This window comes from Sardina pilchardus, chromosome 24 (assembly GCF_963854185.1).
Source record: "Sardina pilchardus chromosome 24, fSarPil1.1, whole genome shotgun sequence".
Taxonomy (NCBI): Eukaryota; Metazoa; Chordata; class Actinopteri; order Clupeiformes; family Clupeidae; genus Sardina; species Sardina pilchardus.
The window spans coordinates 14,410,610-14,437,822 of NC_085017.1; the positions used below are offsets into that span (position 1 = coordinate 14,410,610).

At 45.5% G+C, this 27,213-nt stretch overlaps 1 protein-coding gene across 1 annotated transcript; it reads left to right on the plus strand.

Annotated features, from left to right (window-relative positions):
- On the plus strand, positions 1–25,258 carry trpn1 (transient receptor potential cation channel, subfamily N, member 1). Its single transcript, XM_062528860.1, has 29 exons — positions 1–147; positions 522–623; positions 4,237–4,332; positions 6,127–6,240; positions 6,656–6,760; positions 7,728–7,826; positions 8,657–8,758; positions 9,455–9,556; positions 10,226–10,324; positions 10,667–10,867; positions 11,188–11,289; positions 11,864–11,962; positions 12,270–12,398; positions 13,031–13,159; positions 13,487–13,603; positions 14,214–14,312; positions 14,508–14,708; positions 15,069–15,167; positions 15,535–15,741; positions 16,297–16,398; positions 16,537–16,635; positions 17,066–17,224; positions 17,623–17,730; positions 18,354–18,551; positions 18,792–18,998; positions 20,527–20,984; positions 21,297–22,231; positions 22,605–22,751; positions 23,451–25,258. Exons 1-29 carry the CDS (start codon positions 1–3, stop codon positions 23,603–23,605), a joined length of 4,917 nt encoding a protein of 1,638 aa, XP_062384844.1. The 3' UTR covers positions 23,606–25,258.
- The last annotated feature ends 1,955 nt before the right edge of the window (positions 25,259–27,213 follow it).

The following is a 27,213-nucleotide window of genomic DNA, read 5'->3' on the forward strand; positions in this document are numbered from 1 at the left end:
ATGTCTGAAACTTCTTCTGTCCACTCCGGATCTCTTGCGTCAAGCCAGCGGCTCATGCAGCTTGCTCTCAAGGGAGAATGGATTGCGGTCGAGCAGACGATTAAAGCGTTGGAGAAAGGAGACCCAGAAATCTTCCAGACAGATGAGGTAAGCTATGACATTTTCTGTTTCAGTATACTGCCTCATGGTTTGTCATGCTAGTTTCCATCACTGCAATCACTCCAATCCCAACAACCAAAACAGAATATTAATTGATATGGAGTTCACTGGACTTTTTTCCAGTACACTTTTCCCCTCTTATAGCCTATTTTTAGAAAGACATTTGTAAAATAGCCTAGTGAAGATATAACAGATAATAGTTGTATACTAGGCTACTATTACTACTACTACTACTACTACTACTACTAATGTTAATAATAATATACATTTATATAATAGTTTAATTTTTGCAATAATAAATATATATTCCAGTATTACATTTAGCCTATTTATCTGTCTTTTTGTTGTTGTTGTTTGTACAGGAGTCAGGATTAAGTCTGTTTATAATTGCTGTGAAAGAGAACCGTGTGGCTGTAGTGGAGAGGTTGCTGGAGATGGGAGTCAACCCAACTGAAAAAAGCAAGGTGAGCCAGACCCAAAGCTATTACTTACCAAGACAGACACATTGAAATGAATGCGTGCAATTATCACCATGACATGTAGGCCAGTAGGGAAAACGTAACTTTTCACTCGATTTAAACGGCAATGATTCAAAAGTATGGAAAAAGATGAGTACCCTTCCATAAAGATCATCACAGGTGTATCCTTCAAAAATGTAACTCCATGAAAGTAGCCTACTCTTGTGTATTTTTGCCTGTCATGTGCTGTGGTAGAATAAACAAGTAAAGGCTTTCTGCATCCCATACTTTGCAATCTCTTGCCTCAAGTCACCAAAGATACATTGTCTTGAGTGGCATTGTTTATGGAGGGTCTTGAGGAGGTACCAGGGAAAAGGTCATTGCCTCACAGTGGGTTGGGCATTAGAAGAATGCAAGTGTGAATGCAGGTTGTTATTGTTGACCTTTTCTTCTGAGACCCTCAGATGCTCTGTTTTGTGACTTCTTCAACAAGGACGAAGCAAACAAACAAAAATGGTCTGTCTGATTTTAAATTCAAGAGACCATAACAGCCTCTACATTTTGGACAAATGTAATGTAAGTAAGTAAGTAAGTAAGTAAGTACTTACTTACTTACTTACTACTTATTTTACTTACTTACTTACTACTTACTTACTAAATGTAATGTGTCAGCATACAGTATACAACGATCACTAAGAACTATTGTCACATCTCTGTAATCTTTTTTCCAGTATTTGGTGTCGTAGTCATTTGCCCAGTCACAGCTAGTTCCTGGAACCCTCCCACAAAACATGCCCATAAAGGGGTGACATAATGCTTTTGTGCAGGTGTTGTCTCCCCACATTTTGCCATTAAAACCATTTAATCCACACTGTTTCTTTCAGACCACAAAAGAAATTAAAAGCGTTTAACATCTCGTATTTCGGAACATGCCCTGGCCGCAGAGAGGGCAGGCTATCTGGGAGTTCTTTTTTTTTCCAGTGGGAAGTATTTCCCGGATTTGTATGAAAATGATTCATTTGTGCTCTGGGAACAAAAAAGAGGTGCAACAGACAGATAGATAGAACATGCATACACATGCACTCACACACACATAAAGACAAATTCAAGCATATCCAAGAGAGATAAATGAAGAAAGATGGATGTCATTTGATGTGTGGCATGGCATTTATTAACCTCTTGCTCACCAAACATGGCTGCGGCATCACAATTGAGGCTGAACTGGAAGGAGACCAAACCTTGTTAAGAGTGATGCCAGTTTCTCAGTGGCAGCAACCATGACTTTTACCAGCAATTTGAGATTATCAAAAGGTCTTTTTACACGTCCTAGCAGACCCAAATGGCTCATTCAGGAATAATTAATAGAATTTTACGGCTCGGAAAACGCAAAATTATGAATCATTATAACAGTTAGCATCACAATCTCCACTATTAAACAGACAGGCTGTTTTGAGTGAGCTCAAATCTTGTGCTTCCAATAAACATGCCTTTGCTCTTTTCCGCCATTTATTTTTTTAAAACGTTTTGTGCTTTTCATATGATGTATTGCATTTTCCTTTTAATTTACAGCTGGAAGTCTATGGACGCCTTCCCCACCGTCGTTTTTCCATGTCATCTGAAACACATAATTCACTGAAGGAACTTCACTTTGACTTATTGAGAGATTTACTTGCGTCCATTCCTAAGACATGCGAGACCCCAAAAGCTTTGGACGTGGGCCTTTGCTCATCTATTTATTTTTAATGCAACCTCTCACATGCATCTATCATAGGGGGCCTGATCTGCGGAATTCAATAAGATTGCTGAGCTTATTGCAGTGCATAAAAAGTCCACGGCCTTAGTAAAAACCGGTTCACCTCAGACTAAGTCAAAGACTACAGCTCTTTATCAATCATTGAAAACCACATCGACATATCGTAAATGCACCACTAGCATTTATAGGTCAACCTTGGCCTAAAAGAACAAACATAAATTGCCCCTTTAATGTCGAAAGTAAACCTGCTTGTGTGCTGAGATGATAAATCTTCCCCAGCTTTGTTCCTCCGTGCATGGATGTGCGGTGTCCATTGTGCTGCTCGGTCTGGGAGAATTTACTGGAGTCTGGCAAGGTTAAGGCGGTATCCAAAAGGAGGGCGGTTGAGAGCCCAAGTCTCAGTAAGCGCTATGAGCTCCTATGGCTCCTCTGGCCCAGAATGGCATGGCGTGTGCGAATGAGGATAGCAGAGGGGAATTCTTCAGTCGTTAACACATTCGGAGGCTACGGTTTTGACGTATGCATTGTGGGGAAGGGCGTGCGGTAAGGCCCAGTTCACCTCAGACGGTCGAGCTCAACCATCTGACTTTTCCAGTGCCCTCGTTCACCCGTCGGAGTTGTCTTTGCATCTGCCCTTATATACCCCCCCATTCCTTTCCATTCTCACTCATATCCCACAGTGTTAAGTCATTCCATCAGGCTCTTTTTGACAGGTTGACAGCTGTGCTTTCCTGGACATATTCTGTAAGTGCTTGTTACCTAAGACCATTTCAGGGAAGGAGCCAGGAATTGTTTGCACTGGCAGTGTCCTTAGCGAGGGCCTCTTCTTGGTAGTTAATGCGTGTAATTAACATGAGCGCTAGTGTGGCAATAGTTGGACGGCACATGCCTGGCACTCACATTTTGCCCTCTTCCCTCCCGAGGCCGGTGGAGTCGGCTTTCCATCGCTTTGTTGGCATGGTTACTGCTCTTCCCCCTGGAATTTTTTGGGGTGTTTGTGTTTGCTTCCTTACTTGGCTCTCATTGTGCTCTCAGTGCGCGTCCCAACAGAGCCATTTTGTCCCAGTTGAGGTAACCGTTTTTCTATTTTTTTTTTCCCCTGCTCAGTGATTTCCAAAATAATTTGGGGGTTTGTGGAATTTCGTCAGTTCCTTATTACTGGGAGTCCAAATTGTTTTCTCTGTGGTGCTCCACAGTATGTAGTTTCAGACTTCAGTCCATTCCCTGCCATGGCCTGAAATACCATAATGTAGGATAAAAACGCTGTCTTTGTAAATAACTGGTAATCCCACTCCATCAGCAGGGTAGATCACACCACATCTTGACAGTGGTTGCAAAAAAAAAACAAATGCCTGCTCTATATATGCCGCCAAACTTCAATCTTCTCTCCCCGTCTCCGCTCCCTTAAATACGTGGAAAGCCCCCTCGAAATATTTTATGTGTCCGCTTTGAAAAAGGGGTGATCGAAAGGACTTGACATATGCCGTCACCCTAGGTCCCACTGCTGGAATGTCTGGTGGTTCTTGTAAAATTGTGACTGGATGGTGTCTAAGCACCCCTGAACTCACAAAATTGGGAAAAGTGTCTGTGGACTCCTCAAGCTTCCCAATCCATTGTTTTCAGTGAGATGCGCATTCAGAAACAAGCCATTTTGCATAATTAGTTTCATCCAAATTATAAATCCAATATTACATGATGTATTTATATGACTCCGTTATACCCATATTTGTTTGATTTTGCAGAGTTGCCATGAACTTTGAGTTGCCTCTGAGCTGGAATACATACAGTATTGAAATACAGGCTTGAAAAGCAATTCACACGTTGAGATTACTTTGAGAGTGTGAATGGTTTTCTTGTGTCCCACAGGACGGTAGGACAGCCTTGCATATAGCAGCAGCACACTCCAAGGACGAAATTGTGAGACTCTTGGCAAGAAAGGCAGACCCCAATATTCCCGGAGGGGTAGGAAGCACACCCATACACACCCTCACCCTCTCTCTCTCTCTCTCTCTCTCTCGCTCTCTCTCTCTCTCTCTCTCTCTCTCTCTCTCTGTTTTTCTCGGCCTTCCTCTTCCCTTTGTCCTACTGTCTGCTTGTCCACCCATCCTTTTTCAATGTCTTCCTCCCTGACCCCATTCTATTTCGGGTTCCTTCTTTGTCTCTCTACCTCTACCTCTGCCTCTTTCTACTGGCAAGCGTATTAACTGCTGAGAAGAGTCTGTGAAAAGTGGCATTCCAGTGGTTTGGCATATAGCTTCTCTCTACTTTACAAATGTTAACTGAGACTGCCATTATTTATGTAAGTTTTGGCAGGGAGGCTAAGGCGTTCTGACGCACTGAGGAGTTGATGGACAGGATCCTCTGAGCTGCGCTACCCAAAGTCTGATGTGATTTTAATGTTTGTGCAGAATGTTCTTGATAATGAATGTATATTTAATCCTCCTTACAAATCTTTGTTTTTTGGTGGGCTTAGGGTTAGATTTTTGGGGGTTTGTGATAGATTTCTTAGCACAAACTAAGTCTGACTTTCAGTGCTTCAGCAACACTTGAGACTGCATGGAGAGGGTTAACAGAATGCCCCCCACTGAGGCTTTTCAAAATGCCATTTGAGTTGAGTGTATAGAGAGAGAATGAGTAAAGAGAGAGAGAGAGAGAGAGAGAGAGAGAGAAAGAGAGAGAGAATGGAGGGAGTGAAATCATTTGGACCAATCTGAGAGCAAAATTGGGGAGGTGTATGTGTGTGTGAGGGGGATAACATCACTTGTCACACATTCTGAAGGCAAACACGGAGGGGAGAGAATTGCCGCCATGAGGCTTTTGGGTCAGGAGCAGTCTGTCAGTGATGTACAACACACTCTTCCATAGCATTTTGTTGACTACACACGGATAATTACTTTCTCATTGGAACAATTGTGGTTCTGCAGCCACATTAATATGCAGTTAATGTCTTGTATCCCAAATACATTTAATTTCTTGTGATGCATTTAAATTGCCACTGGATTCAATTTAGAAGACAATAGACCTCTAAATATTCACATTTAACATGTGTACTGTATGGAGCACACCACCAATTGCTTTGCAAGACCACAAATTGCTATGCAAAGTATGTCAGTGTAATTAATTTAATCTGTTTCTCTTAACTGTCACCCTTTTATATGTATATTGGTCTTTTAATCCAGGGTTGTTCTCATGAAGTAACCATTTTAGCCTGATATAACACTTGCAGTGTTCTTCTGAGAACCCGGGTTGGATTCCCAAGCCCATCGCGAGTCTGTGTGGCTTTGGATAAAAAGTACTGAATACCAGACAACCCCTCATCATCCTTAAGAGCTAGCCAGTGGCTCATCATGTGTTTCGTGTGTTCTGCGGAGGTTATACGGACCTGTTGTCCTGTCAGCATCAATGATTTATGGCTTCTTTGCTGTAATCCTAATAGCTAGACAAATTCCTCAGACAACAGTTTTGGTTACAGTTTGTAGAGTTTGCTTCTTTGTTTCTATCAGGATTAGGGTAGGACACCTTAAAGGAATAGTTCGGTATTTTACACTTTAAGCCCGTTTTCTGTATTGCCTAGCATGAAAACGAGTGTTTGACACAGAAATGTTGACGATTGAGCCTGTTTGTGGAATTTGGCATGCTAGGCAATTCAGAAAACGGGCTTAAAGTGTAAAATACCGAATTATTCCTTTAAGGTACAGTAGGTAGGGTAGGACACCTTAAGCCTTAAGACTAAGAGTGTTTTTGATCACAATGCAGCCCAAGGACCAGCTGCCTCTGCACTTTGCTGCCTCCAGAGCGACGGGCTCCCATGGAGCTGTGCACACCCTCCTCAAGCTCTCCAGCAAAGACGCCCGGCTGCTCCCAGATACGGTATTTGTCTAGGGATTATCATTCAGTTTTGGCATATGTCAAATGTACAGAAAAAGGTCTATTTTATTGGGCATTAAATATGTTTTATCAGTTAGATATCGGATAATTTAATGGCAGCGTATCTTTCCCTTCCTATGGTGTAATTGCATCTGCACTTGGACTTTCTTTATATTCCCATATTGGTTTTGGAACCCAATGGAGCTACCAGACAGTAACAGAACGCCAGTATTGTCTGAATGTGGTGTTAACCCTTTTTGTTCATCTTGGCTGGGCGCGAGCCCTCCAGACGTGCCAAAACCGTATCATTGTTTCCGTGTGTGTGTGTGTGTGTGTGTGTGTGTGTTTCTCTCTCTCTGTGTGTGTGTGTGTGTGTGTGTGTGTGTGTGTGTATTTTGCGATGTAATTTTCATTTCAGGATGGCTGCATTCCACTTCTTCTGGCTGTTGAATCAGGGAATGTTGGAATCGTTAAGGAGCTGCTTGGAGCTTTATCAGAGCCTCAGCTGCGGGCCCGGAGACGTGTAAGAGCTGGCAGCCCTGTCCCATCGTTATACACGCCCCAGATACCCGGCCAATTGTAATAGTGTCATTTCATACTGACACAGAGGCGACTAGAGACATATTTGTCAGTTGTAATCAACCGTAGCAGTCAGTCATGAATTTCCTGCAACAGGCAATGTGTTATTTGTGGACATTGCATATAATAAAGCATAGCTAAATGGCAATCAGGCATTTTGAGATATTGCTCCATCTTAGGTGGATCAGACAAGGATTTCCAGTGGCTTTGTTGATGATAGATGTATCCACAAGGATCACGGCATACCGATATCATAGTAATTTTCATGCCATCAATGCTTATAAATATATCCTTAAGAATCTGCAGCTGCAGTTGAAAGATTTAATATCTCCGGTTGTGGACTGTGTGTGCGTGTGTATGTGTGTGTGTGTGTGTGTGTGTGTGTGTGTGTGTGTGTGTGTGTGTGTGTGTGTGTGTGTGTGTGTGTGTGTGTGTGTGTGTGCGTGTGTGTCCGTGTGTGTGCGTGTGTGCGTTTCATTAGAAATGGATTGTGGATCCAATCAATAAAACAATGTTAAGTTACATGGGAGAGCTTTTAATTCTCTGAGCCATTTTATCACAGTTTTTTACAGTGTCTGGAGAGCTGATCGGAGCCGTGCCTGATCTTTATCAACTTGTGTTTGGGTTTTTACAGCTCAATATTTTTGAGTGCTGTGGTTTCAGAGCCAGCATTAATATATTATAGTCTTCTTTGCCCACATGCAGGATATTTAAACTGATGCAATTGCTTGGGGCATGTAATCTAATTACATAACATCGCTATGAAAGTTTATTAAAGCTTCTCCTTTCATTACGCCGATGGCTTGACGTTTTGGGGAGCCCTTCCAGAGAGGCAAAAGCTTCAAAGAGGTTATCACAGAAGTGTCACCAATGACATGACATGCACATAACAAAGGATGTTGTGTTACTAGGGAGACGGAGACTCTGCCCTTCATATTTGCTGTCGAAGAAAGGATGCAGAGATGGCCAAGATCCTGGTGGAGTTTGGGGCCAACGTTGACTTCCAGAATGTGAGCTTGACCCCATTTTATGGAGCGTTATATGAAAACTTTGATCTGCATTGGCTCTGCATTATTCACTCCCGTCTACAAAGATGTTCTTTTCTAGCGTCAGATGCAACCAGCCACCAGCTCATGATAGTTCAGCATTTTGGCATCCTGTTTACAATATTTCAATTTATAAATAATCATTTGTAAATGCCTGCTTAACACTTACCCTGCCCTGAGTATTATGCGATGTCACTTACATGTAATGTCATGTCCAAAGGAGGGCTCACAAGTCTTTAGTATTTGGTATCATCCCACTATGCCATTCATGTACCATACTATCCTGCAGGACACAGAAGAGGAAAGCAACTTTTGTGCCCATAGCTGTCCAACTTCTCAATTCCAGAACCACCTCTACTAACTATCTGCACTTCCGTCCTGTCCTACCCTATGACCCCTCCTCAGGGTCATAGCCAGTCCTGTGCTACCCTATGAACTGTACTGCACTGCACTGCACTTTACATAGTGTTAATAAAAAGCACATTCTTGCACAGGACTCTTGTATCGATCCATATACTATCTATCTATTTATTTATTTATTATTTATGTATTTTAATAGTGATTATTTATAGGTTTCATTGTACTCTACTCCATGATACTATGTGAGTTGTCCCTTGGGGATAAATAAATTGTTTTTGAATTTGAATTTGAATTTGAATACAGACTCAAGCCTTGGTAGAACATGACTTGTTGTTGATGTTGTTGTTGTTGTCGTCATTGTTGTTGATGATGTTATGGTTGTGAGTGCCATAGCTTGTGTGACTGGTGTGTCCCCTGTACCCCACTGACTACAGGAGGAGGGCCAGACCCCACTTCACATCGCGGCCTGGGAGGGAGATGAGGCCACTCTGAAGGTCTTCTACCAGGGCAAGGCCAACCCAAACATAGCAGACAAGGTGAGCTGTGTGTGTGTGTGTGTGTGTGTGTGTGTGTGTGTGTGTGTGTGTGTGTGTGTGTGTGTGTGTGGAGTCAGTCAGTGGGCACAGGGCCTCAGACTGTGCTGATCCGATAAGCCCCAGTTTGACCATTTAACAGTCTACTTGTCATCCGCCGCCTCATAGGAGTATACTGCTAGACACAGGGGATGCTGGCAGCTGGAGTTTTCCATGATCAAATGATTGTGTGTCTCAACCGTGTTGAGGTTTAGTTGGCTGCCAGTCACTTAAAGCTCTTATCACAGGACCCCATGATCAATCTCAAAACAGTCAGGGCTGAACAGTCGTCCTAAATATCCCAGACGTTATGTCAGCTTGTGGCTGCTAATCATTCAGAGCTGTTTTATGAGCGCTTTTGTTCATTGCTCTGACAGTTTCTAATACTTCAAAGACATTTCTGTCTTCTGCTCTTTATTCTGTCGTGTATCCTTACTCATTCTTTCATCAATATGCTCATTTAAACATCAATCGTTCAATCTATCAGTCAGTCAACTAATTCATTGTTTGACGCCTTTAAATTATTGCAAAAAGATGCATTTGCATATTTGAGATTCATCATGGTGTTCATTTGGAATTCTGCGGGTGTGAAGGTGAAAACAGCAGCGTGCCTGGCTGTGGCTCTCTAACTATGTGTTGGCTCCTCTCTCCTCGCTCCAGATGGATAGATCCCCTCTGCATGTCGCTGCCGAACGCGGCCATACCAACATTGTGGAGGTGCTGACAGAGAAGTTCAAGTCCAACGTGCTGGCAAGGACCAAGGTATTGGCCACCTCTGCCTCCTGCTGTAACCACACTTGCCAGACCTAATCGTTCAACTTCAGGGGTAATGCGATTCTCGGTCCAAGAAAGCAGAGGGTCCAGAAGGCCAGGTGGTGTGGGCTAGCCTCCAGGCTAGTAGTCAGAGATAACTGATCATGAGCACCTCTGGGGGCTTCCCAGAATTCGCTGGCTGGCGTGAGATTCTCGTTTTTTTGGTCTCACACGCAAAACACTCCGTTTTCCAGCATTAAGTTGTTACAGGTGCGGTAATGCGTTTGTGGCGTTGAAAAGAAGAAATAGCACTCAATCTTCATCAGTGATGTAGTTCAAATGTGCCAAAAAAAGACTTCTTGAACGAAAACCCAACCGAGATATACTAAACTCATTGAAACCGTATCTAAACAAAAATATTCCAAGCTGATTTTGTTTTTTCAGACATGTTTCTTCTTTTTTTGGGTCTGCGTACTGCACTCTACGTTTATTCATTTGGCAGACACGCCTATCCAAAGAGACGTGCAGCAATGGAGGAGCATTTAAGCATTTTAACATCTGAGTTACAGCACCACAACTACAGTAGTAGAATAACGCTGAAGCTTCTGCCCTTGTGTGTGTGTGTGTGTGTGTGTGTGTGTGTGTGTGTGTGTGTGTGTGTCCTTGTGTGACGTGCAGGACGGCAGCACGCTGCTGTACATTGCCTCTCAGTGTGGTCACCCTGAGACTGCCCTGGCCTTCCTGAAGAAAGGCGTCCCTCTGCACATGCCCAATAAGGTAAACGGTATAGTGGAGAATAATGGCATTTTCTGGTATTTACAGAGAACTACTCTTATATACCAAAAAGCCTTTGGTAACATGAAGAATGTTATAATAACTGTTAGCCGCAGCTTATACTGTATGTTGATTTTGCAAAATGTCTTCAGCTATGAGGTTAATACACGGGGGCAGTTCATATGGTATTAATATGGTCTTGTTTCTTCATAAAACACTGTCCTGTGGCTTACAGTATCAATGTGACTAATACACAGGAAATGACTGTGTAAGATTAAGATTTTCACGTAGACTGTTGATTGATTCTAATGTTCCTCCTCATGTCCTTCCCATTATCTCTTGCAGTCTGGCGCCGTTTGTCTGCACGCGGCGGCCAAACGCGGACACACCGCTGTAGTGAAGGCTCTGCTCCTGAAGGGGGCGCAGGTGGACGCCACCACTAAAGATGGCCTTACTGCCCTCCACGTGGCTGTGCAATACTGCAAACCCCTGGTGGTGCAGATGCTGCTGGGCTTCGGGGCCAAGGTCCAGCTCAACGGTGGCAAGGTGAAGAAGCTCCGTGATGATGTTGTAGTGTGGATGTGTACTGTGTCACGATAAATGGTATCACAGCATCGTTATAATTTTAGAGATGCTACAGACATCTTAAACACCCATTATAGAGACTGTGCAGTGGTTCTTGTAGGCACTTGGATCCTATGTGTGGAAGATCAAGTGTGAGTACAGTATGAGATGGATTGATAGGTCAGGGTGATTCATATGTTTTTCTCTCTGTGTATGTGTGGCTTGTGTTTGTGTGTGTGTGTGTGTGTGTGTGTGTGTGTGTGTGTGTGTGTGTGTGTGTGTGTGTGTGGTTGCGTCCCCAGGATCAGGAGACCCCTTTGCACATCGCTGCCCGCGTGAAAGAGGGGGAGAAGGTGGCCGAGATGCTTCTGAAGAGCGGGGCCGATGTGAACGCCGAGCAGGAGGTCAGCAGGGTCGCCGACCACACCACAAACACTCCAAAGACCAATCAGATCCCACAAGTCGCTCTCCAAAGACCAATCAGATCCCACAAGTCGCTCTCCAGAGCCCTCGAGAGACACGCAGCTATCGACTGAATCTAAGCCCTCAAAATTTCAACCTCAAGTCTGTCTAAACCTCTTAAGGAGTCTAAATTGAAGGGATCAACATTACATGGAAAACTAGAAGGGCACTTGGAGACGGGAGATCTCCACCAAGGCCATTATACTGTATCTTGCAATCTTAACAAAGTTTCAGAATGTTACTGGGTTTTTGCCCTGTTCCACACTGTCCCCGTTCATTAAGTTTCATTAAAAATCAGGCCTGTAGTTGTACTGTAACATAACCCTGCTGACAAACAGACAGACAAACCAAACCAAAATCATCACTTTGGCAGAAAGATAATCATTATAGTCTCTGTGGAGATTCTTGGTCGCTAAGAATATTATATTTTTGCAAAATCACTATCTGCAGTCATCTCTGACCTCTCCATGTACTGTACATATCTGTGTCTGTGTCTGTACTCTGTATCATCTCTAGAATGGGGAAACTGCCATGCATGTTGCCGCTCGCCATGGTAGCCTTCAGATGCTGAGGTCTCTTATAGAAGAGGGAGGGGACCTGACATGGAAATCTAAGGTGCATCTGCAAATAGGTTTCATATATTTGTTTTGTAAATATATCATATATGAATGCATCTGTTTTTTTTATTTATTACCCTTTTCTGCAACAGAACATTTTCAGGTTTCCTCAAGATATGCAAACATGCCTGAAACAATATAAAAATGCATGCACAAACAGACACACCCACACACAGACACACACACAGACACAGACACACACACACACACACACACACACCCTCCCTAGCACTCTAATAGCCTATTGATAACCACCCTGTGAGACATTTCTAATAATGACACGTCCACTGAATGGTCCTGTGCAGGCCGGAGAGAACCCCCTCCATGTGGCTGTCCGTCACTGCCATGCTCCCATCGTGGAGGAGATCCTGAGCTACCTGACCAGGGAGAGGAGCCTGGATGGGGCCCAGTGCTGCGTCAGGCAGCAGAACCAGGTCAGACTGCTACTGCCTGAGCTATCACACACAGAAGACCTTGTGTGTGTGTGTGTGTGTGTGTGTGTGTGTGTGTCTGTCTGTCTGTGTGAGTGTGTTTGTGTGTGTGTGTGTGTGTGTGTGTGTGTGTGTGTGTGTGTGTGTGTGTGTGTGTGTGTGTGTGTGTGTGTGTAATGTATGTGTGTGCGCATGTGTGCGTGTGTGCGTGCATGCGTTCGTTCATTCATTCATTTGTTCGTGCGCGCGTTCTTGCCTGAGTACGTGCGTGAGTGCATGTGTGTGTGTGTGTGTGTGTGTGTGTGTGTGTGTGTGTGTGTGTGTGTGTGTGTGCCAATGGTAATCTCTAACAGATGAACCACAGATGAAACCGTGGCTCTTGGATGTTTATGTATCTGAGAAATAACAGGCCCTGAAATTCTGACAGAGCTGGATACAGACTCTTATATTATTGCGATAAATCTTCCCGTCGTATCTTTTGTTACATTCGAAATAAAATATCTGATGGCGTACTTTAGTGTTCTGATATCTTCTGACCCCCTTCATACAATAAGATCTTTCCTTTTGAAGCTTACAATGAAACTGAATGTAAAAAATGTGCGTCAGTGATGCTATGTGCCCATCTGTGTTGGCAGCGAGGGGAGACCTCTTTGCACCTGGCGTCCGAACTCAGGAAGGACAGCGTCCATGAGAACGGCGAGGATGTCCTCATCGTCCGAACCCTCATGGAGTACGATGCCAATGTCACTGCAACAACAAGAGAGGTCTGCACATTTATGCTTCCTCACAGAGAAGCTGAACCGGGATTGTAAAAGTGACTCAAATCAGTAGTTCAGTAGGCTTGTTATTTTACCTCAAAATATTACACAATTTCAGTTGGGAAAACTTTGATCACTGAGTTGTCTTTTGATGTGCTGCCTTCAGATGTGTTTCCTTAAATGTGATTGCTAAACAAACTCGCCTTCTTTGATTTGTTTACATTATTGTGTTGTATTGAGTGCACACCTCGAGGGAGACTGTCTTGAGTGAGTCCCTGTGCTTGTGTGTGTGTGTGTGTGTGTGTGTGTGTGTGTGTGTGTGTGGTCCTGTAGTTAAGGGAGACTCCGCTGCATTACTGTGCCCGGGTGGGAAACACGGCCGTCCTGCAAGAGATCCTGCGTGGCGTGGCTGCCAGCTGCCTGCAGATGGCTGTCAACAAGCACGCCAAGGTAACGGCACCCGGCCAGCCTGCCCGCCTGCCTGCCCGCCTGCCCGCCTGCCTGCCTGCCTGGCCGGCTGATGAGAACCGTATGCCACTCCGCTCGCCGCCTAATGAGGGCTGTGGGAAAAGCCGACGTGCCCGTGCCAGAGCGCGGCTGGATTAATAGGCCTTTCTAGGATTATGGGACGGTCATTCTCTTTCTTTCTTTCTTTCTTTCTTTCTTTCTTTCTTTCTCTTTCTTTTTCATTCTTTTTTTTCTTTCCGTCTTTCTTTCTTGCTTTCTTTCTTTTCTTGTTTTTGCTTTAGTTCCTTCTTTTCTCTCCCACTGTTTCTGTCTCCATTTCTGATGGTCTCTGGCGCACTCTAGCTCCTTCCATCTCTCTATCTCCACCTCTTCCTCTGTCTCTCTCTCTCTCTCTATTTCTGTGTCACTTCAGTGTCTCTTGCTATTTCTGTCTATCAAAGGCACTTTCTCTTCTCTCTTTCTTTCTTCTCTTTCTTTTCCCTCTTTCTTTCTTCTCTCTCTCTCTCTCTCTCTCTGTCTCTCTATCTGTCTCTGTGTCTTTCATATATGAAGGATTCCTAAGTCAAAGGCTTTTGTTGGTTGTGCCCGACAGAATGGCTGGTCCCCACTGCTCCTGGCTGCTGAGCGAGGTCACTTGGAAGTGGTCAGGATACTGCTGCAGAACCACGCCAGGGTAGACGTCTTTGATGAGGTGACTAGCTACCCGACGGATGCTTCCTCTGTTGCCGTTGGCTCCAGTCTGCATCAAAGGAATACCGCGATTGCTTTTAGACGAATCTTCCCCTGGCTTCGTTTTTTTCTCTGTTCTTTTTTTTTTGATGATGATGAAATGGTTGGTTTGTCTGAGAATGTGTGGTATGGTAACTATGGTAACTCCTTTCCGCAGGATGGCAAGGCGGCTCTTCATTTGGCGGCTGAGAACGGCCACGAGGACATTGCAGACCTCCTGCTGTCCCATAAGGCCTTTGTGAACGCTAAGACCAAACTGGGCCTGACGCCACTTCACCTAGCCGCGCAAAACGGCTCCACCCGTCTGGTCCGACTGCTGGTCGAGACACACGTGGCCAGTACAGACGCCCTTTCCCTTGTGAGTGAGCATCGCATCCTCCCTGCCATCATCATCTCTCCTAATGTACACTATAATAATAATAATACATTTTATTGATATAGCGCCTTTCAAGACACCCAAGGTCGCTTCACAAATGAATTGAAAATACTGACACAAAATAGCCAGGTGCCAGACAGAGCGGCGTATTCGCACAGCGTTCCTGTACTGACATCAAGACAGACATTAGACAACTACTACAAACATTACGCATTTCATGTGCACAGAGTACAGCCCATACATAGACAGTGTATGCATACTATGCATATGTATTGTGGTGGATCTTCATGTAAGATGGCTGTCTGACGGACTTAATGCCGTTATTGTTCCCCTGTCCTCCAGAACAAACAGACGCCTCTCCATCTCGCCGCCATGAGTGGCCAGCTGGACGTCTGCAGTAGCTTGTTAAAGCTGAGAGCCGACATCACTGCCACTGATATTGTTAGTTTCAGTTCTTTGTGCTGATTTGATTTGATTTGTCCTTCCATCCATCTAGTCATTTAGTTAAACATTTTGAGAAGAGTTTGATCAATCCATCTGCTCATCGGTGAAACCACAGCTCCATGTATTATATTATGTATTATGCATTATATATTATATATATATATATATATATATATTAGTATGTCTTTATAGCACTCATACACACTTTATACACATAGAATTGTATAAAATATATATACAGTATGTAATGCATTGTATGTTTTTATAGCACTCTGAATTTGATCAAATGTACATTAGTATATCATAGTAATTAATTAGCATTCTTTATGCTGTAATTTATCAAATTCTCTCCTACCCTGCCCAGCACGGGCAGACGCCCCTCCACTTGGCTGCGGAGAATGACCACTCTGAGGTGGTGCAGCTCTTCCTGAAGCACCGGCCGGAGCTGGCCACCCTGGCCAACGTGGAGGGCGCCACCTGCACCCACATCGCCGCGGCAAAGGGTAGCGTGGCGGTCATCAGGGAGCTGCTGAGGTTCAACCAGGGGGGCGTGAGCACGCTGCACAACAAGGTCAGCTGACGTCACCCTCTGGAATGTGACCGGGAGGTGGAATGGTGGTTCACATGGTTTCCGTGATGGAATACTCTGTATGTTTTTGGAGGAAATGGACACTGCATAGCTGTGACCACCATAGTTAAGTAAGAAGGGAAAAATAGCGTAAAAGCGCAATTCAAGAAAAAAATCATTGCCAGAAAAAAAATCAATAAGGCACTTTTCACATGAAAAAGGTAGTTGGCAAAATAGCATACTTAATGTGATATAATGCGTACCATATGAGGCCACATACTCTATCCAAGAGTGAATATTGCTGTCTCAGGAGTAGTTGGATGATTTGTGGACTGCCTGTGAAAGTATAAACTGTTTAGGCTTTAGAGTTTTTGATCTTGTCTACCACATATCTTGGAAGTTCCTCAACAGTTCTGCGTGTCTTTCAGTACTCTAGAAATAGGTCGTCTTCCAAGTGTCTTGTATAACATCTGGACGTTTGACCACAAATTATCACATGGGGGTGAGGATGGTGATTGTTGTTTTATTTGAACTCTCTCTGTTCCCGTACGTCACCAGGCCAACGGCTCCTGTCCTCTGCACCTGGCTGCAGCTGGAGGTCATACGGAGGTCGTGAAGGTCCTTCTGGAGGCCGGAGCCTCAGCAGCAGATGAGGATGTTGTGAGTGGCAACATTTTGAGTTCAGTGTCAGCCAGCCAGCGTATGATTTTGTGTAATTGGTTTCAGTCTGTGCTATTTAATCACTCACTTGAGGTGGTTTCAGACCATGTGTGTTGTTTCAACAATATGTGTCTTCAGGAAGGAATGACAGCCATTCACCTGGCGGCCAGGAGCGGGCACATTCACATCCTGGAGGTGCTGAAGAACAATGTCTCCCTGAAGATCAGCAGCTCCAAGGTGACTTTACCAGAAGCAAACATGTTTGGGATCTCTCATTACAATAATATAATGTAAAGAAACAGTTTTATTGTGTGTGTGTGTGTCTCTGTGTGTGTGTGTGTGTGTGTGTGTGTGTGTGTGTGTGTGTGTGTGTGTGTGTGTGTGTGTGTGTGTGTGTGTGTGTGTGTGTGTGTGTGTGTGTGTGTGTGTCTTTGTCTGTGTCTGTGTCTGTGTCTGTGTCTGTGTGTGTGTGTGTGTCTGTGTCTGTGTCTGTGTCTGTGTCTGTGTCTGTGTCTGTGTCTGTGTCTGTGTGTGTGTGTGTGTGTGTGTGTGTGTGTGTGTGTCTGTCTGTCTGTCTGTCTGTCTGTCTGTCTGTCTGTCTGTCTGTGTGTGTGTGTGTGTGTGTGTGTGTGTGTGTGTGTGTGTGTGTGTGTGTGTGCATTCCCAGACAGGATTGACAGCTCTGCATGTTGCTGCCTGTTTTGGTCAAGTGGAGTTTGTGAGAGAGATGTTGACCAAGGTGCCTGCCACCATGCGCAGTGACCGACCTCACAGCACACTCAAGAGGAGTGGAGAAGGGTCTCACAGACAGCTACCGCCCTCAGAGGTAGAGGCCTACAGGCTGGCACTTTACCAGATGCTATTATTCAAAATAACAGGAATGCTCTTTCTCGCTCTCTCTCTCCCTCCCTCCCTCCCTCTCTCTATTCAGTTCAATCATCTTTATTGGAATGACTGATTGACTGAAGATACAATATTGCCAAAGCAGTAATATGAATTAATCTCTCTCTGTCTCTCTTTCTCTGATCCCCCCTTCCTCCCTCCCTCTCTCTCTCTTTCTCTCTCTCCCTCCCTCCCTCTCTCTATTCAGTTCAATAATCTTTATTGGAATGACTGAATGACTGAAGATACAATATTGCCAAAGCAGTAATATACTGCATATGAATTAATCTCTCTCTGTCTCTCTATCTCTGATCCCCCCTTCCTCCCTCCCTCCCTCTCTAGTCAGGATACACTCCCCTGCACTTGGCTGCCCAGTCAGGCCATGAGAGTGTGGTGCGGCTGCTGCTCAACTCTCCTGGAGTGCAGGCAGATGCAGAGACCGACACACAGGCATGTTGACTCTCTCATCTTCATCTTCATCTTCATCAGTTCTGCAGACACAGCCGCTGTTAGCCCACACACTGCCCCATAGTGCCCACTTATGTAGCCTACTGGGTTATTATCTTTGACTCACAAGAAATACATTTACTGTAGCAGCTCAGAAAACCAGCACACAAACATCATATTCAGAATTGTAGCCTATATACATGAGCTTGTTCAGACACCATATCGCCATGTTAACATTAGCATGTGGTTGTTGATGCCATGTTCAAATTTAGCATGTGGTTGTTGTTGGTGCCATGTTCAAATTTAGCATGTGGTTGTTGTTGGTGCCATGTTAGCATTAGCATGTGTCTCTTGATGCCATGTTAGCATTAGCATGTGGGAGAGCGTACCTATGTTCCCCGGGTCCTATGTTCCCCATTTTGTATGGGACCGGGGAACATAGGACCCTTTTTTTGTTACATTTTAAAAAGGGTCCTACATGTATGTTCCCCACTTTTCCCAAAAAGAATCCTATGTTCCCCAGTCGCAATACATACCGGGGGACATAGGACCCTTTTGGACGAAAACCCGGGGAACATAGGACCTGGGGAACATAGGGATGACCCCCACTTGTGTGCGTCCCGTAGGGCTCCACCCCGCTCCACCTGGCGGCCCAGAGCGGCCACACGGCCGTGGTGGGTCTGCTCCTGAGCCGCTCCGGCTCGCTGCTGCAGCTGAGAGACAAGCGCGGGTGCACCTGCCTCCACCTGGCCGCCGCCAATGGGCACGTTGCCATGGTGAGGGTGCTGCTGGGCCAGGGGGCGGAGATCAACCTCACAGACCAGGTGATAATACGCAAGAGGTGGGCAGGGATCATATGTGGGTATGGATGGAGATGTTCTTGGAGACTTCATTTAACAACTGGGCGTCTTATTGTCGTTATCATTAATCAGGTTGAAAAAACAAAACTGCGTTAAGCTAATGCTAGTGCGAACCAAGCAAATGTGTCATGGAGTGATGCTATTCTACAGTAACTGTGATATTAAACCTGACAAATGTAGTAGTTAGCCCCCATGTCCTTTCAGACGGGCTGGACTCCTCTGCACTACGCCGCTAAGGCGGGGTGTCTGGACATGGTGCGCTTCCTGGTGGAGAGCGGCGCGTCCGCGCGGGTCAAGTGTCTCCAGGGCCGCACGCCGCTGCAGTACGCGGCCGGAGAGAACCACCAGGCCACCGTCAGCTTCCTGCTGTGCCGAGACAACAACACGCTACACCTGCTGGAGGACAGGAGGGTTAGCTGAGCTTCACGTCTTTGGATTTGATCCTGTCTCTCTCTCTCTTTCTCCCCTTCTGTGACAGAGGGCTCTGTCACGGAGAACGACAGCCTTCCCTCATAACGTCCCTTACCCACTGTGGTGTGCTAGCCGCGGCTAGCACCCCACTGCCCATACGGAAAAAGTCTGTCAAACTCATACATATCCATATATACAGTAAATGATGTATGATTACAGTGTATGTGAACACACATACACTGTAATTATGGAAACTTTCACAAGCTTTTTCTCTCAATCTTGCATATTTAGGGCATTATGCCAATCTAATTAAATGTATATGTGATATCTTTGCCACGGAATGATATCTTTTTCACTATGACAATTGTGAGACCTTTTAGTTTTCTTCCCACTTTTTCAATATGGGGCCCTTCTCTTGTTTGTAGTGTCTCTCTCATTCATTTTTGCGGTTATATTTTCTCTGTCTGCCTGAGCTTACCTCTACTTTTTTCCATTCCATTCACAGTATTTTAGTTTTAAATGGCTGCTTCCTTTTTGTTGTTATAGGCACTGTTGCCTAGACCAAAGCTGAACTTCGAATAGATTTTCTATTTCAAATGGCAAATAAAGTCCAAAACTTGGCCTAGCGCCTGCCTGACAGAGGAGCGCTTGCGTGACTCAGGCTTATGGGAGAAACTCGGTCCATGTCTAAATTCATTTTTTGAATGGAATTTCCCAGTGGATGCCAAAAGTATATGGCTATGGCTATGGCTATGGTTATTTAGCAGACGCCTTTGTCCAAAGCGACATACAAATAAATAGCAATACAAATTAAATAACAGTGAACAATTACAAAAAAGGGAGAATAGCAATATTATCAATACAACAATCATTTAAGCACTAATCTAATGAGAAATAAAACAATGAAATGACAAAAGCAATCAAATAAGTCACTCAGTTAATTATCTAATAACAATAACTATAGCAAGGTATGGCTAAATTTAAGGACAATAGCAGAATAAATGTAACATTTTAACAATGGACAAATTATAAAAAAACAAAACTATTATACAAACCATAACACATAACAAACACTCAAAAGACTAAGTGCATATTAAACAAATATCCAACCACTAGAGAGCAGCCTTGAACTAGTATTACGGTCGATGGTGTTTTGAGCCCCCAACATCGTCTTCCAGGCAGCGCTGCCACTGTTGACTTAAAGGCACTTAATCCTAACCCTAACCCTAACCTTAACCCTAACCCTAACCTTAACCCATGCCTAACCCTAGCGCCCTCCAGGCAGCGCTGCCTTGAAGACAACTTTGGGGGCTCAAAACACCAAGAAACTAGTATTGCTGCATTCCACTGAAACATCTGTCCTCTTTTCCCTCTAGTTTGTGTTTGAGAAACTAGGTCCATGTCTAAATTAATTTTTTTAATGGAATTTCCCAGTGGATGCCAAAAGTGTATCCAACCACTAGAGGGCAGCCTTGAGCTACTATTTCATCCCCCTTAATACACATCTCCTCTCCTCTTGTCCCTCTAGTTTGTGTTTGACCTGATGGTGTGCGGCCGGCTGAACGGGAACCTGGCACTGGACGAGCTGGTGCTCCACTCGACCGCTCCGCTGGACACGGCCGTGCGTCTGTCCCGCGCCCTGGGCCTGGCCGCCCTGCGGGAGAAGGAGCGGGCGGCGGACCTCCAGGCGGCCGCGCGGCACTGCGAGTCCCTGGCCTCCGACCTGCTCACCGTGGCCTCGGCCGTGGGGGGCCGCGGCGCGGGGCAGATCCTGCGGGCGGTGGACCACCGCGGGGCCAGCGTGCTGGACTGCCTGATCGAGTGCCGGCAGAAGGGCGTGGTCTCGCACCCGGCCGTGCAGAAGTACCTGACGGAGGTGTGGTTCGGCAGCCTGCAGTGGGACTCTTGGAAGATCCCGATGCTGTTCTTCGGGTTGCTGCTCTGTCCCCCGCTCTGGCTGGTCCTGTCCCTGCCACTCAAGCACAGGTCAGCGAATGGTTTGGGCCTCCTTGATTTGATACAAATGTTTGGTTCTGTGAATAAAGAACAGATATCAGAATAACAATTTTAAGAGACAAGGAGAGAGAGAGAGAGAGAGAGAGAGAGAGAGATTGAGAGACTACATTTGCTATAAACTTCAACATAAACTCCGGGGGGGGGGGGGTTGAAATATTGGCCAGAATGAATATGGGGGAAAGGCATATATTCATCCTAGCAATTTGAAATATTTCAATACTTTTGATTAGTATTTCCCATCAGGTTCAATATTTCAATATTTTTATTATCATTTCCCATCAGGTTCAATACAATACCCATTGTGAAGTTCATGAGTCACCTGGTGTCCCACGTCTTCCTGCTGGCTCTGTTCATCCTCACCATCGTCTACCCCCCGATCAACCCCATCTCCCTGGGCCACCTGGTCCCAGGCTGGTCCGAGTGGCTCCTGCTGGCCTGGCTCTGTGGCATGGTGGTGTCCGAGCTCACCCACCCCGGCGAGCGAGCCGGCCTTGCCTGGATCCGCATCATGCTTCTGGGCTTCTCGCTGGCGGGTGTCCTCCTGCACCTCCTGGCCGTGGTGCTCCAGTGGTGGCCGCCGGGTCACCTGCACTGCCTGTTCGCCCGCAACGTGCTGCTGGCCGTGGCCATGACGCTGGGCTTCATCCAGCTGCTGGAGTTCCTCACCTTCCACCACCTGTTCGGCCCCTGGGCCATCATCATCCGCGACCTGATGAAGGACCTGGGCCGCTTCGCCGTCATCCTGCTGCTCTTCCACGCCGCCTTCACCATGAGCCTGTCGGCCGTGTGTCAGCCCGTGTATCCCGCGAGCGTCCGGGACGACGTCGTGGCGGACCCGGACAACGGCACGGAGAGCCTGGACGCTCTGGAGCAGGAGCTGACGCCGCTGGACGTCTCGGTGCTGCTGTTCTTCGCCCTCTTCGGACTCACGGAGCCCGAGGCCATGCCCGCGCTGGAGCGCTCGCCCCCGGCCGCCGCCGTAGTGGCCCACCTGGCCTTCGGCATCTACCTGGTGGTGACCGTCATCGTCCTGATCAACCTGCTCATCGCCATGATGAGCGACACCTACCAGCGCATCCAGGCTCAGTCGGACATGCAGTGGAAGTTCGGCCGGGCCGTGCTGATCCGGGACATGAGCCGCAAGTCCGGAACGCCGTCGCCGTTCAATCTTTTCACCAACCTGTTCTTCTATGCCAAGATTCTGTGCAAACATGGAGGTTTGTTATGATCCTCGTGTAATTATTAGCAAGAGTCGGTAATAAAATATTTAAACAGAACTGCACTTTTACTGATAAAAAGCTAATCCTGCTTGGGCTTGGGTAATACAAATGATGTGCTCTCTGGGTCAGCAGTGTAAATATGAAACCTGTTGGTCATACATTACCAAATAAGAAAAACAGATGAGTCAGATTTTCAGGAAGCAGATTCGCCTGAGAGACTTACGGCTTTGGCAAATAACTCATAGAGGCGTTCCAACATCACAAAATGTGCAAAAACAGTGTCATTTGTACCCTTCCCTGGATTAGTGTGTGATTGAGCGTGTTTTTTTTTTTTTTTTTTTTTTAAACCTGTTTGTTGTTCCCATCGCAGGTAAGATCTGCTCAACGGAGACTCGAGATTTGATGGGCGAGGAGGAAGACGTGGAGGGTCTGTCCGACAGCCGCTCGCTGGACATGCTCGCTCACTCATCGGTCAGCTGGATGCGGGGTAACAGGAGGACACAGGTCATTCCTGAGGGCAAGTACAGCTCCCCCCTCCTGCCCTCTCTCTCTCTCTCTCTCTCTCTCTCTCTCCACTTCAAAACACACACCAATCAAAGCAGGATCAAGTGGACTACCTCTGCTGTGTGCACTGCACTCTCCTTTTGTTATTTCATATTTCAGTTTTATGAGCTGTTGCAGGGGATGTAGCGTCTCCCATGACTACAATACATTTATTGAACCGGATTTTTAAACTGTAGTTGAACTGGAGCTGAATATAGTGGGTGCAATTGAAAGGTTAAACACACACAGTTTTATAAGTTAGCATGTTTAGCCTACCATCATTTCAAGTCACGTACTGTAGGGGCTAAATAAATAGCTAGTAGCACTCTAGACTAGCACTGCATGCTAATTGACTGTTAATGCATGGGATCACGCGAGGGTGACCATACGTCCGGATTTCGTCCAGCCTTTGTCCAGACCTCTCTTGTGCGTCCTCTTTTTTGCCCTTTTGTCGTCATTTCGGGTAAAAAAAAGCACGAGAGGGGACAAAGGGCTGGAAGACCGGACTGTCCTCCCGAAATTCGTACGTACGGTCACCCTAGATCACGCTGTGCTGTGATTGTGACTGTGGGTCGTGCTGTGCTGTGCTGTGCTGTGCTGTGCTGTGCTGTGCTGTGCTGTGCTGTGCTGTGCTGTGATTGTGACTGTGGGTCGTGCTGTGTTCTGTGTCCAGTTGGTGAAGCGTCTCTGGCCCCGAGGCAGATGGGCAGCGGGCAGCTGCGGGTGGAGCAGGTGGTGGACTGGGCAGCGGTGGTCCAGCGCTTCCTCGCCCTCCACGGACAGCCACAGAGGGACCGTAACCCACTGGAGAGAGAGAAGGAAGCATAGCAATGTGACTGGACAAGGGAGAATGTAACTGTGAGATGAAAGAGCAGCTTTTACTTGAGAACCTACTGTAACTACAGTACATCAACAAGATGTGTCGACGTAACATCTTTGACTTTAGCATTACACTGCCTTGCTAGGTTCTCATGTGCTTGTAATGGCCATTTGGCGACATACGGTAGCCACTGCCGGGTCTAGCGTTAGCATTGCAAGTGTGCTGTTAATTTCTGGTTCTAGCTCACAGTACTTCCTACAGAAATCAAGATGTGTTGTAAATCAGGACCAGATTTGCAAGGCAGCATGTGGCTATAAAATAACCACTAATGAACCTAACTTCAGGTTGACATTCACAACACTGCCATTTTGGTAAGATCATTTCCTCTTGCAGTTTTATTTCTCTGAATGTATTTAGCATGCTTTTTTTTTTAACTAAGAGTGTAATCTAGTATGTATGCCTAATACTGTCATCATGTGCTGACGGTTGACCATTGAAACAAGCTCCAGAAGCACACTTAATCATGGAGCTTAAATGGCAATATTTGGATGTTGAACTTTTTTGCAGATCCTTACATTAACACCCATATGCTTGTGTTCAGTGTAGATCCACAGGCAGCGAGGCTTTATGGGTAAACTGAGTTGTTCCCGACTCCACGACGCATATCTTTAAATTATGGCTGTGTGAAGTATCTGTAAATATTGTACCCACTCTGCTCAACTCCCCGGGGTCTAAATTAAACAAGGGGATTCGCAGCTCTCCTATTAATAAAGTCTGTAACGCTTGGGAAACCAGGGCCTCTCTCTCCGTAGCTGGTGAGGCAGGACAGGATGTCATCCGTCTACTGGCTAGTGGAGGGATCAAGCACAGGCTGTGCTTTGGCTGATTGATGCCGTTAAAGCTTGTAGCAGTCCATGAGTCAGTGTCAGAGTACTTCGGCTGAACGTGGCCATCGGGGATCTTTTAAATAGAGGAGCCACTCAGAGAGTGCTGTTGATGGACAAAAGATAGTACTGACAAGACAAGGTAACGTGGGGGTGGTCAATGCGAAGTGGGCAGAAAGTCCAGAAAAAAACCCTTCATGCCACTCTTCATAAAAATGCTTTGTTAAAACTGGTATGGTATGGCTATGGTATGGAAACTCAATAAAATACACCCCAAGTTGTTTCAGGAAGTGAATATTACAATCTTGTTTTTTTTTTTTTTTTTTTTTATAAATAAATGGACAGTCCTCCAGGCCTAAATGGGACTATGATACGATGTCATGGAGCTTTTCTACGATGAATGAAATTCAACAAAGTCATGTGTGATATGCCTTTGTGTAGATATTTTATGACGACCTTTGTGCTGTGTACAGTTGTCTTTCCAGCCAACTATTATTTTCTAATCATAATTTTATGTAGCTTTGATATCTACGCAAATGATATACTATATGTGGCTCACTCAGTAAATCACAAGAATGTCTCAATATTCTGCCATTATGTGCTTTTTGTATAAAACATTGTAAATCCTGGTAGGCTATAATTTGAACTGTCACATCATAAATATTTCTCAACAAATTCCACTACCCAGCTGTTTTGAATTACAACTGTAGTAAAAACAAAGCAGAGTCATGTACAGCACTGTATTTCATGGTTCATTACATAAAGTTTTGAAGTGCAGATTTTCCTTCTGACTTTTCATCCTGCCTTCCACTCAGAAAGAGCAACAAAGTCCTCTGCTTTGTCTGGATTTTGTCAGAATGACGTGTTTAAGACTGACTACGTGCGCTGGCGTTAACATAGACCCTTTTAAGTGTGAATTCTGCTAATCATACTACCTGCATTGGACACCAGGTTTTCTAGGAAGGAGATGTCATTTAAAATGCAACTGCCATACTAATGTTTTGCTTACAGTGTAAGAAATGTAGGCAGTATACATAGATTAGGAATATGAACATTATTGTACCTCTAAAGTAACAGTCACATAATAAAACCTAATGCATTCCTTGGGAGAAGGAAAGGAGAGATAGAGAGAGAGAGAGAGAGAGAGAGAGAGAGAGAGAGAGAGAGAGAGGGGGGGGGGGGGGGAGATGTTCAGGTCTACTAATGTTGTTTATCCACCAAAGAGCAGCCCAGGTCAGCATAGCAATTGGCAGACCACCTTGGAGTCTCACTCATGCGGCACAAAGTGTATCTCTCCCTCTTGAAGAACAATAGCTAACTAACTGCACACCACTCACGCTGGACAGATTTGTGGAGGTACCACATGGAAGGCCCACAAGAGGCCTCACACTTAATTGAATTTCCCCTCGTGCTATTTTGGACTTGTTTGTGTTATTCTCATTCTGATGGAATAACCGGGGCCATTAGAGAAAGAATAAATATAATCTTTATCGGTCCTCCGAGGGTTCCTTTTTGGGCGGCTTTTTGTTCCAGTGAGAAGTTAAGCCAAGTTGATTGGAGATGATTAACTGTGTAGTAACATCAGTGAGCCGATCGGAGCGAGACAATCTGGTGCAGATCTGGTGGCTCCGGGCCAAATCTGGGCCAGATCTCTCCCCTATACTCTGCCGCACTTGTTTTGCTTAGCTATAAAAGAACCAAAGGTCACGAGGGTCGAGTCAAAGACCTCGAACAACATGACCGATATGTTTGTCAGAACTTGACCCCATGTGATGTGAGTTCATTTGATGTGGTCCTGTGGGTTGGTTCCGTGGCCACCCTAAACATGTTTCTGCAGAGCAAATAGCATTACTGAATTTCCTCCGTATCTATCTATCTATCTATCTATCTATCTGCCTGGGATGATTGTATGGAGGAGCCTAAATGTCCGCCGTTTGCTGTGACTCATGAATAAGTGTTCATGTCGCAAGGCTGATATAAAGATGTCTGCCTGCACTAGCAGGATGAATTAGGGCACCATTGTTTATGGAGGGCTGTGAGCAAATGACACACATGGCATATGTCACTAGGTCCACAGCTCTCCTACTCATAACAAAACCAGTCGTCTAATGGACACCTGTGATTTGTCCTCATGATATGTGGAGAGATCCTCTGTCCCTCCATATCCCGTGATAGATCATCGTGTTACCCAGTGCTTCATATCGGCTGAATATGGACTTAGGAGTTTCCCTCTTTTTGGCCAAGATTCTTCTCTTGAAGTTCTACTTTTTAACTGCCACATTTCCCCGGAGTGCCTCAGCAGACGCACAAAAGTGAAAAATGAGCTGTGGTAGATACAGTGAGAACATCACCAGTGTCGCTTATCAGTGTCCAAATATTTTGAGGTGTTCTGTTCCGTCAAATGGATGGCTTTACACGTCCATTTGTCAGCTGTCCAGAGGGTTGACCAGTGTCAAACGAGAAAGGCTTCTCAGAAACTGACATGTTTTTTTTTCACCCACCCTTCCCCTCAGTAGTGGACAGGAACCTCAGACTTTTTCTCCTCGTCCTTCTTGCCCGTGAGCGGTCGCGAGTTCCAGTGCGTGATGACGTGAGCACTGGGAAGTAAACTTTGTGAAGGTTCCTCCTCCTCCTCCAGCCCAGGGGGGAAAGAGGGATTACTGCAGCAGGGGGGGGGGGGGGGATGTGGGGACTGTGGGGAGATGGGACGAGGCTCAGTGGGAACCGAGACA